At 42.8% G+C, this 14563-nt stretch overlaps 1 protein-coding gene across 6 annotated transcripts in view; it reads left to right on the top strand.

The window, feature by feature from the left end:
* Positions 1-322: 322 nt before the first annotated feature.
* Positions 323-14563, top strand: part of nbeal1 (neurobeachin-like 1) — a 237135-nt gene continuing 222894 nt past the window's right edge. For all 6 annotated transcript variants that reach the window (XM_055638377.1, XM_055638374.1, XM_055638378.1 and 3 more), the window contains exon 1: positions 323-1697. In XM_055638377.1, coding sequence (XP_055494352.1) covers positions 1647-1697 — 51 coding nt within the window. In that variant the 5' untranslated portion in view covers positions 323-1646. The remainder of the gene's footprint in view (positions 1698-14563) is intronic.

Here is a 14563-nt window from a genome sequence, read left to right as displayed (position 1 = left end):
GAGGGTGCTAGGAGACTGCAAGGTGACTTGGATAGGCTGGGTGAGTGGGCAAATGTATGGCAGATGCAGTATAATGTGGATAAATGTGAGGTTATCCATTTTGGTGGCAAAAACAGGAAAGCAGACTATTATCTCAATGGTGGCCGACTAGGAAAAGGGGAGATGCAGCGAGACCTGGGTGTCATGGTACAACAGTAATTGAAAGTAGGCATGCAGGTGCAGCAGGCAGTGAAGAAAGCGAATGGTATGTTAGCTTTCATAGCAAAAGGATTTGAGTATAGGAGCAGGGAGGTTCTACTGCAGTTGTACTGTACTGCAGGGGTCTTGGTGAGACCACACCTGGAGTATTGCGTACAGTTTTGGTCGCGAAATCTGAGGAAGGACATTATTGCCATAGAGGGAGTGCAGAGAAGGTTCACCAGACTGGTTCCTGGGATGTCAGGACTGTCTTGTGAAGAAAGACTGGATAGACTTGGTTTATACTCTCTAGAATTTAGGAGATTGAGAGGGGATCTTATAGAAACTTACAAGATTTTTAAGGGGTTGGACAGGCTAGATGCAGGAAGATTGCTCCCGATGTTGTGGAAGTCCAGGACAAGGGGTCACAGCTTAAGGATAAGGGGGAAATCCTTTAAAACCAAGATGAGAAGAACTTTTTTCACACAGAGAGTGGTGAATCTCTGGAACTCTCTGCCACAGAGGGTAGTCGAGGCCAGTTCATTGGCTATATTTAAGAGGGAGTTAGATGTGGCTCTTGTGGCTAAGGGGATCAGGGGGTATGGAGAGAAGGCAGGTACGGGATACTGAGTTGGATGATCAGCCATGATCATATTGAATGGCGGTGCAGGCTCGAAGGGCCGAATGACCTACTTCTGCACCTAATTTCTATGTTTCTATGAGGAAACACTTTTTCACAAACACTTTGTGAGTGTGGAATTCTCTGCCACAGAAGGTGGTGGAGGCCGGTTCTCTGGATACTTTCATGAGAGAGCTAGATAGGGCTCTTAAAGATAGCGGAGACAGGGGATATGGGGAGAAGGCAGGAACGGGGTACTGATTGGGGATGATCAGCCATGATCACATTGAATGGCGGTGCTGGCTCGAAGGGCCGAATGGCCTACTCCTGCACCTATTGTCTATTCTACAAAGCTTATAAAGTAATGTAACACGCGAACAGGCACTTCGGCCCCACTCGGCCAATGCTGACCAAGATGCGTCCCTGAGTTCTTCCTATTACCTGTACCTGTTCATATGGGTGTTACACGTTGTCATTGGTGGTACGTGTGGTAAGTTTGAGCGAGTGCTTCGCCAACGTCTGCTCCATCCTGGGCACGCGCACCTGTCGTGCTCCCGCGGCACCTGAGCCTCGCGCTGGGCGGTGCGATCGGCTGTTGGACGGGGCGCATGCGCGGGTCAGTCGCCAAGGGGATCGGGCTGCCGCTGTGGTCGGGCGACGCCGTCAGTGAGTGAGTCGGAGAGAGAGAGAGAGAGAGAGAGAGATAGAGAGAGAGAGAGGGGCTGTGACAGAGCTACTGTCCTCCGGAAAACATCGGCCCTCCGGCAGCTCCGGCTCCGGCCCGGCTCATGGAACGCTTCGCCTCTGACGTGGCCGTGGCAGCGGCGTGAGGGGCAGATCCGAAAGAGGAATGGCCTCCGCCGAGCGGCTGTACGAGCTCTGGATGCTTTACTGCACCAAGGTGAGTAGGCGGGGTGCGGGGGCCGGTACTGGAAGGGAATTCGGGGAACGAGGCCCGCTTGTCGGGCCCGGTAGGTGGGGCGGGAGTAAGGAGGGGCTTCGGCACCGGGGCAGAGGGTCATACGAGGCCCGGTTACTGGGAGTGGCAGCAGTGAAGGAGTGTTTGCCTGTGTTTGTATATATGTCTGCATGTGTGCATTTATAACTTATTGTGTATAATTTGTATAGAGTGTAGGAGTGATCATGCCATCAGAAAAGAACAGTAAAACTCGGAAAAAGGTTACCCTCTCATCATGTCTGTTGCTTGTAAGAGTTCCCCAGATAATGTTACTTCCTTGTTTCCTCACGGCAAATTATTATTGATTGTTTTGCTTTTCGTGTTTTTGAACTATTCAGTCAGGGTTTCCCAACTTGCTGTGCAATACAGTGTGCGTCCTTCCTTATTTTAAACCTACAATGATGGATAATGGGCAATTCTATCACTGAATTTCTCTTCATATATCATTAAAACATCTAATGGAGGATCCATTAGATTTCTTAATTATTTCTCCCGGGTGTATGAAGACCACGAAGGATTCCAGTTGTTATGTTTAACAGATTTAAAAAAAGAACAAAGTGTTGAAAATACTCAGCTAGCCATGCTGAATCTGTAGAGAGACAAAGGTCTTTAAGCCGTCTGATGACATGAAAGTTGTATCACTTGATGCTATGTATTTCTGGCATTTTTGTTTTTATTTGAGATTTTATTATCTCTTTTTTGACTGCTTTAATTATTAACACTATTCTAGAAACCCCCCATTCTATACATTCTTTAAGGTTTTATCGTATATCACAATTACTTTAGCTGGGGTTAACTAGTGTTATAAAAGTTTACGATTACTTCCAAAGCTGTCTTGATGTCAAAGAATCCATCAACAACTGTTTGAACTTGCAGAATGGAGAGGAGGAAGTATTTGTTTAGCGTGAGGGTAGTGAATCTGTGGTCTTTGGGTATTTTTAAAGCGGAGATTGATAGGTTCTTGATTAGCAAGGGCATCAAAGGTTATGGGGAGAAGGCAAGAGAATGGGGTTTGGGAGGAAAAAGTTGATCAGCCATAATATAATGGCAGAGCAGACTCGATGGGCTGAGTGGCCTAATTCTGCTCCTATGACTTATGAACTTGAAAGATGTGTTTGGTTTATGGTTTTATCTTTGTCCCTGCATCTACTTTAAAACAGAACCATTTAGGATTGCACCTCCTCCAACCTCATCTACCCTATCCGCTGTTCTAGATGTAAACTTTGCTACATCGGCAAGACCAAGCGCAGCCTCGGCGATTGTTTCGCTGAACACCCCCGCTCAGTCCATCTTAACCAACCTGATCTCCTGGTGGCTCAGCACTTCAACTCCCCCTTCCATTCCCAATCTGCCATTTCTGTCCTGAGCCTCCTCCAATGTTAGAGTGAGGCCCAGCGCAAATTGGAGGAACAGCACCTCATATTTTGCTTGGGTGGTTTACACCCCAGCGGTATGAACGTTGAGTTCTCTAACTTCAGATAGCCCTTTTCTCGCTCCATCCCCTTCCCCTTCCCTGTTCTCCCACTAGTCTTACTGCCTCCGCATACATTCTATCTTTGTCCCGTCCCCTCCCCTGATATCAGTCTGAAGAAGGGTCTCGACCTGAAACGTCGCCCATTTTCTCCAGAGATGCTGCCTCACCCGCTGAGCTACTCCAGCATTTTGTGTCTACCTTCGAATTAAACCTGCAACTGCAGTTCTTTATTACACGTTTAGACGGCACAGTGGCGGAGCTGAAGAGCTGCTGCCTATAGCCCCAGAGACACGGGTTCGATCCTGACTGCGGGTGCTATCTGTATGGAGTTTGTACGTTCTCCCTGTGACTGCGTGGGTTTGCTCTGGGTGCTCCGATTTGTTCCCATACTCCAAAGGTGTACAGGTTTGTAGGTTAATTGATTGATAAAAATGTAAATTGTCCCTAATGTGTGGGATAGTGTTAGTGTACAGGGTGATCGCTGGTAGGTGTGAACTTGTTGGGCCGAAGTACCTGTTTCCAGGCTGTTTCTCTAAAGTCTAAAGATAAGAATTGGATTTGCACTTTATGTATTAAATCTCTTCTACCCATGTCAGCTGTCTCTGTTTACATCCTCTGTCACTCTTTTACAAAATGTCATAGTTTTTTGTGATATCCAGAAGATTTGAAGCTATGCCTTGTACCCAAGTCCAAAGACAATAGTTCAAACGCTCATTCGCCCTCTGGTCATCACTGCACACTTTATACCCCACCTGTAAAGTAATTGTTCTTTGTTTTCTAATCCTTTGCCAAAATTATATTCATACACAAACACACATTTCAATCATATGGTCTTAGACTTTGCTAACTATTCTTAATATAGTATTGTAGGTATATTTATTAAAGATGTCAACACCGAAGCAAATATGTGATGTTTGGATTTGCGAGTGAGAAATTTACTCGTGAAAGTGATCATTAATAAAGGCGATGCGTTGTGAAGGCAAAACTGCTTGGTCTTATGCGCTAAACTTGGCAAAATTTGTTGCTGTCATTTTTATTTATCTGTGCTTGCGGTCAAATTGGATACGATAATTGAAGAAAAGGCTTAATAAATCTGATGCCTCCCATAAACTAAACCAGCTATCAAATGATGAGATGAAGTTAACGAATGAGAGGAACACTAAGGGAACAGTGAGGATTTATGAAAATATACTCAACATATAGAACAATACAGCACAAGAACAGATCCTTCAGCCCAGAATGTCTGCGCCGAACATGATGCATAGACCATCTTTTATCTGCCTGCATATTATCCATATCTCTTCATATTCATATACCTATCCAAAAGACTCTTAAATGCCACTTTGTATCTGCCTAACCCACCAAACACGACAGCACATCCCTCTGCATGTATAAAAATAGTTGCCCCACGCATCTCCTTTAAACTTTGCACCTCGCTCCTTAAATCTATGCATGCTAATACTTGATCCTAGTAAAAGGTTTCTGACTGTCTACTATATCTATGCCTCTCACATTTTTATATACTGTACTTCTATCTGGTCTCCAAGCAAGCTCTGGTGTTTCAGAGAAAACAATCCAAGTCAGGCTATGAAAACCTGCAGGGAGGAAAATTCCTGAAATAAGCGTTAAACTTTCATATTTAAATCATAATTTTATTTTGAGTAAAAATAAGCGGTTACTTTTTTCAACTTGAGGGTCTTGACATGAGAGCAAACTCTGTTTCTCTTTCCACACATGCTACCTTGATCTGTTGAGTGTATCCAGCCTATACTGTTTTTTCATTTTGTGTAATGATGGTGGTGTGCAGACCGTAAATTTTACTTATAATTGACAACATATACTTACCATTGTTAAAACATTTTTTTAACTTTCTTCTTGGGTAGAAGGATAAACCTGTGAAAGACTATCTTAGTGACCAAGATATGAGGCTCCGCAAGTAAACTTTTTTTTTTTCAACAGTGATTGGGGATTATTTTTAACTTCACTATTCTTGGGTTTGTTATACAGAAGTTGTCTAAGAGCAGATGGCTAAGTGATGATAATTAGTTGTGACTTTCAAACTTTCTTTTGAGCGTTAATTATTATTTTTTAGCAGTTGCTAACATTTGTTTATTGTGGGATATAATACAATTTGGTTCTCTTAATGCATTTTATAAGGCATGTGCTGGTATGTTGGACATTGAAAAGCTTCTCCCTTGTTTGTTGGATAAGAAATATTACACAATACATCTCACTTTTTAAAAGAAAGATCTATGTGTTCATGACTGCATTATTTCTGAAACCGTTTTATTTGTATTGGGTGGCACGTTTCCTACATTTGAAGCTGTGACAAAGCATATTCATTAACTATAAAGTGCTTTGAGACATCTTGGGATTTCTGATATTTGATAATGATCTATACTACACTATTGTATCTGCACAGTGAGCAATTGGGTCCTGTGCAACACCTCTACAAACACCCAAACAGGGCATATGAGTGGCATTGATGCTTCATACTCACAATGCCAATCCTTGACAACACTGTCACAGTATAGAGGCGACAACTTAAATATAAAGAGAGCTTTGCATTGTTTTGTATTTGTTGTATATATCGTTTATAAATAAAACTTATTTTTGAAATAAAAATGGCTTTGTAAAATGGTATGAACTGTTTTATTTGCATTCCCCATTAAATTTGTGTTCCAATCTTCTGCACTTTACATTATGCCTATTTTGTAATGGATGGTCAAGTAGTATTAAATATAATATAAGGTATACAAAAAAGCTGGAGAAACTCAGCGGGTGCAGTAGCATCTATGGAGCAAAGGAAATAGGCAACATTTCGGGCCGAAACCCTTCTTCAGACTTTAGATATAGATTTAGATATAATATAAATTTGCTTTAATTAGTCTTTAAATATCTTTGAACTGTATGGTTTTCCATTAGTATAGCATTTTCACAGTTTTTGCCTGTCTGCATATTAGGTATTGAACACAAGGATGATCTTTCAGCAGAGGTGTTAGACTGCTGAAAATGTGCTGTGAATCATTGATGAACGAAATGCGAGGAAAAATTGTATTTGTACCCTAAGCTGGAAGTGAAAAAAAATAAAATGGAAAATTCTCTACTTAAGTGGGGAAATGGACTGATGAGATTCTCGGAGTTGGAACAGGCTAAATGGGCTGAATAGCTTCCTTGTATGTTGCAAGAAAATATGAGAATGTATAAGTTTATCATTTGAAATTTCTGATTATATATTGTAATTATGTCAAAACTATATTTAACAGCTTGAACTTTTGGGTGAGGAGATGATTGTGATGGAGAGCTCTTAGCAGATTTGGTAATTTTGACCTGACCAAATTCCGCGGCTCTTGGAATTTGCTGTTAGGGTGAGTTTGTGCGGTTGTGCAAACCTTACATTCTGCGATGTAATTTTTCAGGTTTAACAATTGTAAATGTGTAAAACAAAATTGCCATATTCTTACGATTTCATAATTTACTAAGCAGTGCCTAAACAACATGCCTTTCCATTGTATGGCTTTCCTATCTAGTTTTGTCACAGTAGTCCATCAGCATTTTGAAATTGTGTTTTGGTTTTACTGTGCCTTTTAAACTCTCAGTGTATACAACAACTGGAATCGTAATGTGGCATGGTCATTCTCCAACATGTATAAAGAATTGAAGATGATGACCTTTCAGTTCCACAGTTGTAAGACTGCAGGACACCAAGAATGAACTCTTAAATATTGGATGTCACTTTGGACTTAAATTGACAGCTGATGGATGATTACAGTTGTGTGCTTAATATACCACCTGCCCAATTGTCCCCTCTTCTCTCTTGTATGTTTTGGATGACCGTGTTGGCCCATTGATAAGTAGCTGCTTAGTTCAAGGCCATTTTTTATACACTTTGGTTTCACCATGTAGAAATTACAGCAGTGGTTATACATAGTCTCCCCATTTCAGAGCACCATAATGTTTGGGACACAGCAGTGTCATGTAAATGAAAATAGTCTTGTTTAGTATTTTGTTGCATATCCTTTGCATGCAATGACTGCTTGAAGTCTGCGATTCATGGACATCACCAGTTGGTGGGTGTCTTCTCTGGTGATGCTCTGCCAGGCCTGTATTGCAGCCATCTTTAGCATGCTTGTTTTGAGGGCTAGTCCCCTTCAGTTTTTTCTTCAGCATATAAAAGGCATGCTCAATTGGGTTCAGATCGGGAGATTGACCTGGCCATTGAAGAATTGACCATTGTTTAGCTTTGAAAAACTGCTTTGTTGCTTTAGCAGTTTGCTTAGGATGATTGCCTTGCTGTAGAATGAACTGCCGGCCAATGAGTTTTGAGGCATTTGTTTGAACACGAGCAGATAGGATGTGTCTATACACTTCAGAATTCATTATGCTACTACCATCAGCAGTTGTATCATCAATGAAGATAAGTGAGCCAGTACCTTCAGCAGCAATACATGCCCAGACCATAACACCATGACCATCGTGTTTCACAGATGTGGTATGCTTTGGATCTTGTGCAGTTCCATACTTTACTCGTGCCATCACTTTGATATAGGTTCATCTTTGTCTCATCTGTCCACAAGACCTTTTTCCAGAACTGTGGTTGCTCTTTTAAGTAGTTCTTGGCAAGCTGTAACATTACCATCCTATTTTGCATCTTGCAGTGTAGCCTCTGTATTTCTGTTCATGAAGTCTGTTGCGGACAGTGGTCTTTGACAAATCCACACCTGAAGAGTGTTTCTGATCTGTCGGTCAGGTGTATGGGGATTTTTCTTTATTATAGAGAGAATTCTTCTGTCATCAGCTGTGGAGGTCTACCTTGGCCTGCCAGTCCCTTTGCGATGAGTAAGCTCACCAGTGCTCTCTTTCTTCTTAATGATGTTCCAAACAGTTGATTTTGATAAGCCTAAGGTTTGGCTGATGTCTCTAACAGTTATATTCTTGTTTCTCAGTCTCATAATAGCTTATTTGACTTACATTGGCACAACTTTGGTCCTCATGTTGATAAAAGTTTCCAAAGGTGATGGAAAGACTAGGTGCTGAGAGCACCTGCATTAAGGAGATCATCTTATACCTGTATTAAGGAGGCATTTTATACCTGCATTAAGGAGGCATTTAAACACACCTGAGCAATTACAAACACCGGGGGGGGGGAGACTATGTATAAAAACAGCTGTAATTTCTACATGATTAAACCAAAATATATAAAATTGCCCTTTATTAAAATCTGACATTCAACCACATGTGATTTTTTTCTATTTCAAATCTCAAATTGTGGAGTACAGAGGCAAATAAATAAATGATGGGTCTTTGTCCCAGACATTATGTATTTAATTTACTTTAGAAAGTTGCTGTTGAACCTGCTATCCCCATTCTTTCGGGTAGAGTGTTCCCAATCAACCAAATGGATAAGTGTTTTTCACATAATTTCATTTGTTCCCTGGAATTTTTGGATTAATTCATTTGGTCGTCTCTGGTTTTTGTCCATCTGACTGGTAACTACATGTTTCATGTAGTTCTTTCAGTCAAAATACCATATGATTTTAAGCATATGTGTTAAATTAGTCTCCTAGTCTACTTTGGCCTTAAACTTGGGAAACACTTGAGCTCAAATTTCCTCAATTGTTGCCTTTTTTGTTTGGGGGAGCTAGTGATGATTGTGAAAGACAAATCCATCATTTCCATTTGACCTGATCCATGGGTTTAATTCCTATATATTTTCTATCCGTAGCTCTCTACTCCACTAACTTACTCCACGTCAAATGAAGAATAATTTTCTAAATATGGAAAAATTCCCCATTTACCAATGTACAGTCACAGTGCCCTCCATAATATTTGGGACAAAGACCCATCATATATTTATTTACGACTCCACAATTTGAGATTTGTAATAGAAAAAAATCACATGTAGTCAAAGTGCATGTTGTCAGATTTTAATAAAGCTATTTTTTATACATTTTGGTTTCACCATGTAGAAATTCCAGCAGTGTTAATGCCACGTTTACAACTGATAACTGCTGTTCCATTATAACTGGCACAATTATAATAGCACAACTTAAGGTTTTCTAGCACTGGAGACTTTGTGCCAGACTTAAAGATGCGGGTTCCATTAGTGCCCCAAAGGTTCTTCCAGGCATGATAACATGAGCCGTCATTAAACACATTTTATACATTTTAAATCTTAAATGGCAGCTGGATGAAATTCTTTGCGAATGTGAGACGGTTTCTAAGTCCTTGATATGTCATCATATTTTAGCTGGTGAATTACTTTAGAATTAATCTCATGGACTGCAGCAAAAATATATTTTCTATCTTTTTAATGAATTCCCTTGTGGTTTCTCGATTAGTGCCGAGTGAGATGGAATTTATTCGGGATAAGGAGCCGAGTTTATGATCTGAATCATGATTAATTCTTGATTTACCATAAATGAGGGTATGCTAGTTTTGAGGCCGCGCTGGATTTGGAGCGCCTCGCAGCCAGGGGTAGAGTTGCCGGGGTCGGAGCTACAACGGCGCCGCCCGCGGCCCCACCGGCCACAGCGCTGCGGAGCTTACGCACAGCGACCCGGTAAGGCATTGACCGCTCCCCGCCTCTCCAACCAGGTAGGGGACTAAGAATTAAAGTTTACCCCTTCACCCCCCTTCACATAAAAGCCCTCCAAACTAACTGACTAACATTTAAGCAATGATTTACAGATGTTTAAGCGTCTCCCGGTCTCCAGGGAGGAGGCAGCCGCTACAGTAGTACAGACCTGGGTTGACCGTGGGTCGTTTTGGGTCAGGTTTGGCGCCAAACGCGAGCTTTGGTGCGCAGACGACATCTGGAAAAAATGGCCGGTTTTCGGAGCTTTTCGGTTTCTGGAACACCGGATAAAAGGTTGTGCACCTGTATATTATTGCATTTTATTTGGATGAATCTTAGTCTGTAAAGTCACAGCATGCTTTTGTTATTGACAGATATTTCATTTAGTTTAAATAAAATTTTAGTTCAGAAAATAATCTGATAGCCATCCAGTTTAAATTGTGCTCCATTTGTAGGTTAATTTTGCTGTATCAAATGCAAATTACATAGCAAGAGTTAAAAAAACAGACTATGTTAAATCAGCTCAATCTGTCATCCCAGTCCCAACTTTTTGTACCTGTTCAATGGAACCTTGGAGATATGAAATTAAAGTAATGGTTCAGATCAATGACCTTTCATCAGAATATTTGAAAGACACAATTTCTTCAATTCTGCCTCTGCCCTGCAAATATTCACTTTTTTCAGTCTATATCTTTTTTAAGTTGTCATGGAATCTGATTTTACCACCTTTTAAGACAGAATATTTCTTATTACCAGAACGCATACTATTTTTAAATTAAACATATTTTTGTCCAGCCTTGTCCCATCTCTGTTCTGTTCCAACACACCTTGGTACTTTTCAGTGTATTTTAGTTACTAGCTTGCCAGCCAGTGGCAATTGTTTGCATCCAACCTCAATGAAAATCCATTGTCGCTTTATATTTGCCAACATGTCTCAATTGTCAAGGCGTAGCTATGGGCACACGCATGGGCCCCAGCTATGCCTGCCTATTTGTAGGTTACGTCGAACAATCCTTGTTCAATACATACCAGGGCCCCATCCCCAACCTCTACCTCCGCTACATCGACGACTGCTTTGGTGCCACCTCCTGCACCCGCACACAACTGACTGACTTCATCCACTTCACCACTAATTTCCACCCGGCACTGAAATACACCTGGACCATCTCCAACACTTCCCTACCATTCCTTGACCTCACTATCTCCATTGCAGGTGATAGACTTCTAACCGACATACACTATAAACCCACTGACTCCCATGGCTATCTGGACTACACTTCTTCCCACCCTGCTTCCTGTAAGGACTCCATCCCCTACTCCCAATTCCTCCGTCTATGCCGTATCTGCTCCACGGATGAGGCGTTCCACACCAGGACATCTGAAATGTCCTCACTATTCAGGGAACGGGGGTTCCCCTCCTCCACCATAAATGAGGCTCGCACCAGGGTCTCTTCCATACCCCGCAACACTGCTCTCTCTCCCCATCCCCGCACTCGCAACAAGGGCCGAGTCCCCCTAGTCCTCACCTTTCACCCCACCAGCCATCACATACAAAAAATAATCCTCCGTCAGTTTCGCCACCTCCAACGTGACCCCACTACTGGCCACATCTTCCCATCTCCCCCCATATCTGCCTTCCGCAAAGACCGCTCCCTCCATAACTCCCTTGTCAATTCTTCCCTTCCCTCTCGGTCCACCCCCTCCCCGGGCACTTTCCCTTGCGGCCGCAGCAGATGCAACACTTGTCCCTTTACCTCCCCCCTCAACTCCTTTCAGGGACCCAAGCAATCGTTCCAGGTGCGACAGAGGTTTACCTGCATCTCTTCCAACCTCATCTATTGCGTCCGCTGCTCTAGATGTCAGCAGATCTATATCGGTGAGACCAAGCGGAGGTTGGGCGATCGTTTCGCCGAACACCTCCGCTCGGTCCGCAATAACCTAGCTGACCTCCCGGTGGCTCAGCACTTCAACTCCCCCTCCCACTCCGCCTCTGACCTCTCTGTCCTGGGTCTCCTCCATGGCCACAGCGAGCAGCACCGGAAATTGGAGGAACAGCACCTCATATTCCGTTTGGGGAGTCTGCACCCCGGGGGCATGAACATCGACTTCTCCCAATTCTGTTAGTCCTTGCTGTCTCCTCCCCTTCCTCAGCTCCCCTGCTGTCTCCTCCCACCCTCCAGCCTTCCGGCTACTCCTCCTTTTTCCCTTTCTTGTCCCCCACCCACCCCCACCCCTGATCAGTCTGAAGAAGGGTTTCGGCCCGAAACGTTGCCTATTTCCTTCGCTCCATAGATGCTGCTGCACCCGCTGAGTTTCTCCAGCTTTTCTGTGTAACCTGTCTCAATTGTCTTATTGACCAGCTCTGCTGGAAGGAGACCAATCACTAATTGTCTAGTAAATGTGCAATCCTGACATCTGTAAAATGCAAAATTATGCATTATTGACTCAAATTAAAAGAAACACTTGGTTCCCTAATGGGGAGCACTGAGCTGGAGGTTTTTTAACTTTGCTGTAGGTTGTAGTAACTCTTTTTACTGATCCGTGTGCATAAAATATCTGCAGGAAATGTGGTATTTTCTATTTTGAATCTGGAAACAATTTAAAAAAATGTTTTAAAATCAGTTTTAAAAATAGTCGAAGATGCCTGGAATAGAATCAATCCAGGAAGTCTTTGAAATACATATTGAATTTATTTAGTAAATGGTCACAATGTTGGAGTAACTATGGGTCAGGCAGCATCTCTGGAGAAAATGGATGTGACGTCATGGGTCAGGACCTAAAACATATTGAATTTCGGCTCGGGGCTCATTACACATTGAATTTATTCAGTCTTAAACTTTGTCAATGTTTTCTGAAAAAGATATACTATGGAGAATAGATTCTGGAGAATGGAAAAATCAAGTTTCAGTAACTATAGCAATTTAACTCTACATAATTTGGGATATGCATTCATTAGAGAAATGCACGTTTAAATATCCTGGTTATTTATTTTTATGATTATTCCATGAAATTTGAGATATAAAATTATCCATTGTCTTATTCTTCCATTATATCTCCATTGTATTGTTCATAAGTAGTTTGGCATATGTGCAGTGATTTATGGTTGCTGTCCGCTTATTCTCTTAGTTGCAGGTTAGTTACTTCCTGTGTAAATCCAGATGTTTATAATTATATAAAATAGCTGGTTATAAATTTTAGTCATTTAGTTCCTTGTAATTTCAGAAATTCATTTTCATGTGTAACTGTGTAGGAAAGAACTGCAGATGCTGGTTTAAATCGAAGGTAGACACAAAATGCTGGAGTAACTCAGCGAGACAGGCATCAAATCTGGAGAGAAGGAATGGGTGATGTTTCGGGTCGAGATCCTTCTTCAGTCATGTGAAACTGTTTGGCTGCAATTTTAAAAAGTCTTCATATTCGGAGGTAAACTCGTGGCCTGCATGATTTCATTGACGAATATGCTAATTCATTTTATTATGAGCTACTTTGTGTGATGTTTTTGAGATGTCTACTTGGTTTCAAATATTGTTATTTAGTAATCTCTCAATAGTGTTAAGCATTGACACCATTGTTTAAATCTGTTTTGTCAAGTATTCAGTTGGTGAGATTGCAATAGTACTTCGAGTACCTTTTAAAAGGTAAACCATGTTCTACGTTTTCTCATGCACAGAGGTGCTTCATATTAAATAGAAAAACTAGACTAAGTGGGACCAAGTCAAGTTTATTTGTCACATACACATACGAGATGTGCAGTGAAATGAAAGTGGCAATGCTCGCGGACTTTTGTGCAAAAGACAAACAACCAAACAAATTATAAACACAATCATAACACACATATTCTTTGTGTGTGGGGGAGGGGTGTGTGGGGGGGGGGGTGTGTGTGGGCGGGGTGTGGGGGGGAGGGAGGATGTGGGAGGGGGTGGTTTGGAGGAGGGGTGTGAGGGCGGAGGTGTGGGGAGGGAGGGGTGTGTGTGTGTGTGGGCGGGGGGATGGTAGAGGGATGTGTGTGGGCAAGGAGGGGTGTGGGGAGAGGGGTTGTGTGGGGAGAGGGGTATGTGTAGGCAGGGGAGGGGAGGGAGAGGTGTGGGGGGGGGGCATTGTGGGGGGAGAGAGCTCAGAGAATAAACGAGGAAGAGCCATGGGGAGAGTGCGGTATCACGGGGGAGGGGGGGCAGGAGCCAGTGAGGGGGACCAGAGGGGAAGGTGTTGTCAGTGCGATGGGGATTCACAGTGGGCGCTGGTCGCTTCGCTGGCCGTTCTCCTCCGTTGGATGTTCTCCGCCTGGATCAGTCTCCGCTTTCCGTTTGGCGACATCGAAGCCATCTCCAACTCTGCGTTGGGCTGGGTCGGCTGTTTCCGGTCCCTCCCTCCGAAAATTGTGTCCGGTTGAAGACCTCTGCCAGCCATCCAGAGCTTCCCGCAGATGCAGTAAAGACGCGATGGCGCAGCAAGGGGCGGACCTTCCCGCGGAGTGACAGTAGAAGGGACCAATCCGCGCAGAGCTGAATGGCAGGAGAGGCAATCGATCTGCGCACGCGCAGTTTTAAAGACTTTTAAACCTCGATAACTCTTACCGGCTTACATAGATCAGAACGAAACTTGGTGCAATCACAGCACAGGAGAACGGTGAATAAGCCGGCGCAAAATCGTAGCACTATCGCGTACTTTGGAATGACTGTCAAACCGGAAGATAACAAGATCAGAGTTTTAGTTATGTATAGATAGATAATTTAATGCACAGAAGTTTAGAAATTATGT

The sequence above is a fragment of the Leucoraja erinacea genome, chromosome 7 (genome assembly GCF_028641065.1).
Source record: "Leucoraja erinacea ecotype New England chromosome 7, Leri_hhj_1, whole genome shotgun sequence".
In the NCBI taxonomy this organism is placed as follows: domain Eukaryota; kingdom Metazoa; phylum Chordata; class Chondrichthyes; order Rajiformes; family Rajidae; genus Leucoraja; species Leucoraja erinaceus.
The sequence above is the reverse complement of the archived record's forward strand: the minus strand, read 5'-3'. Positions and strand labels throughout refer to the sequence as shown.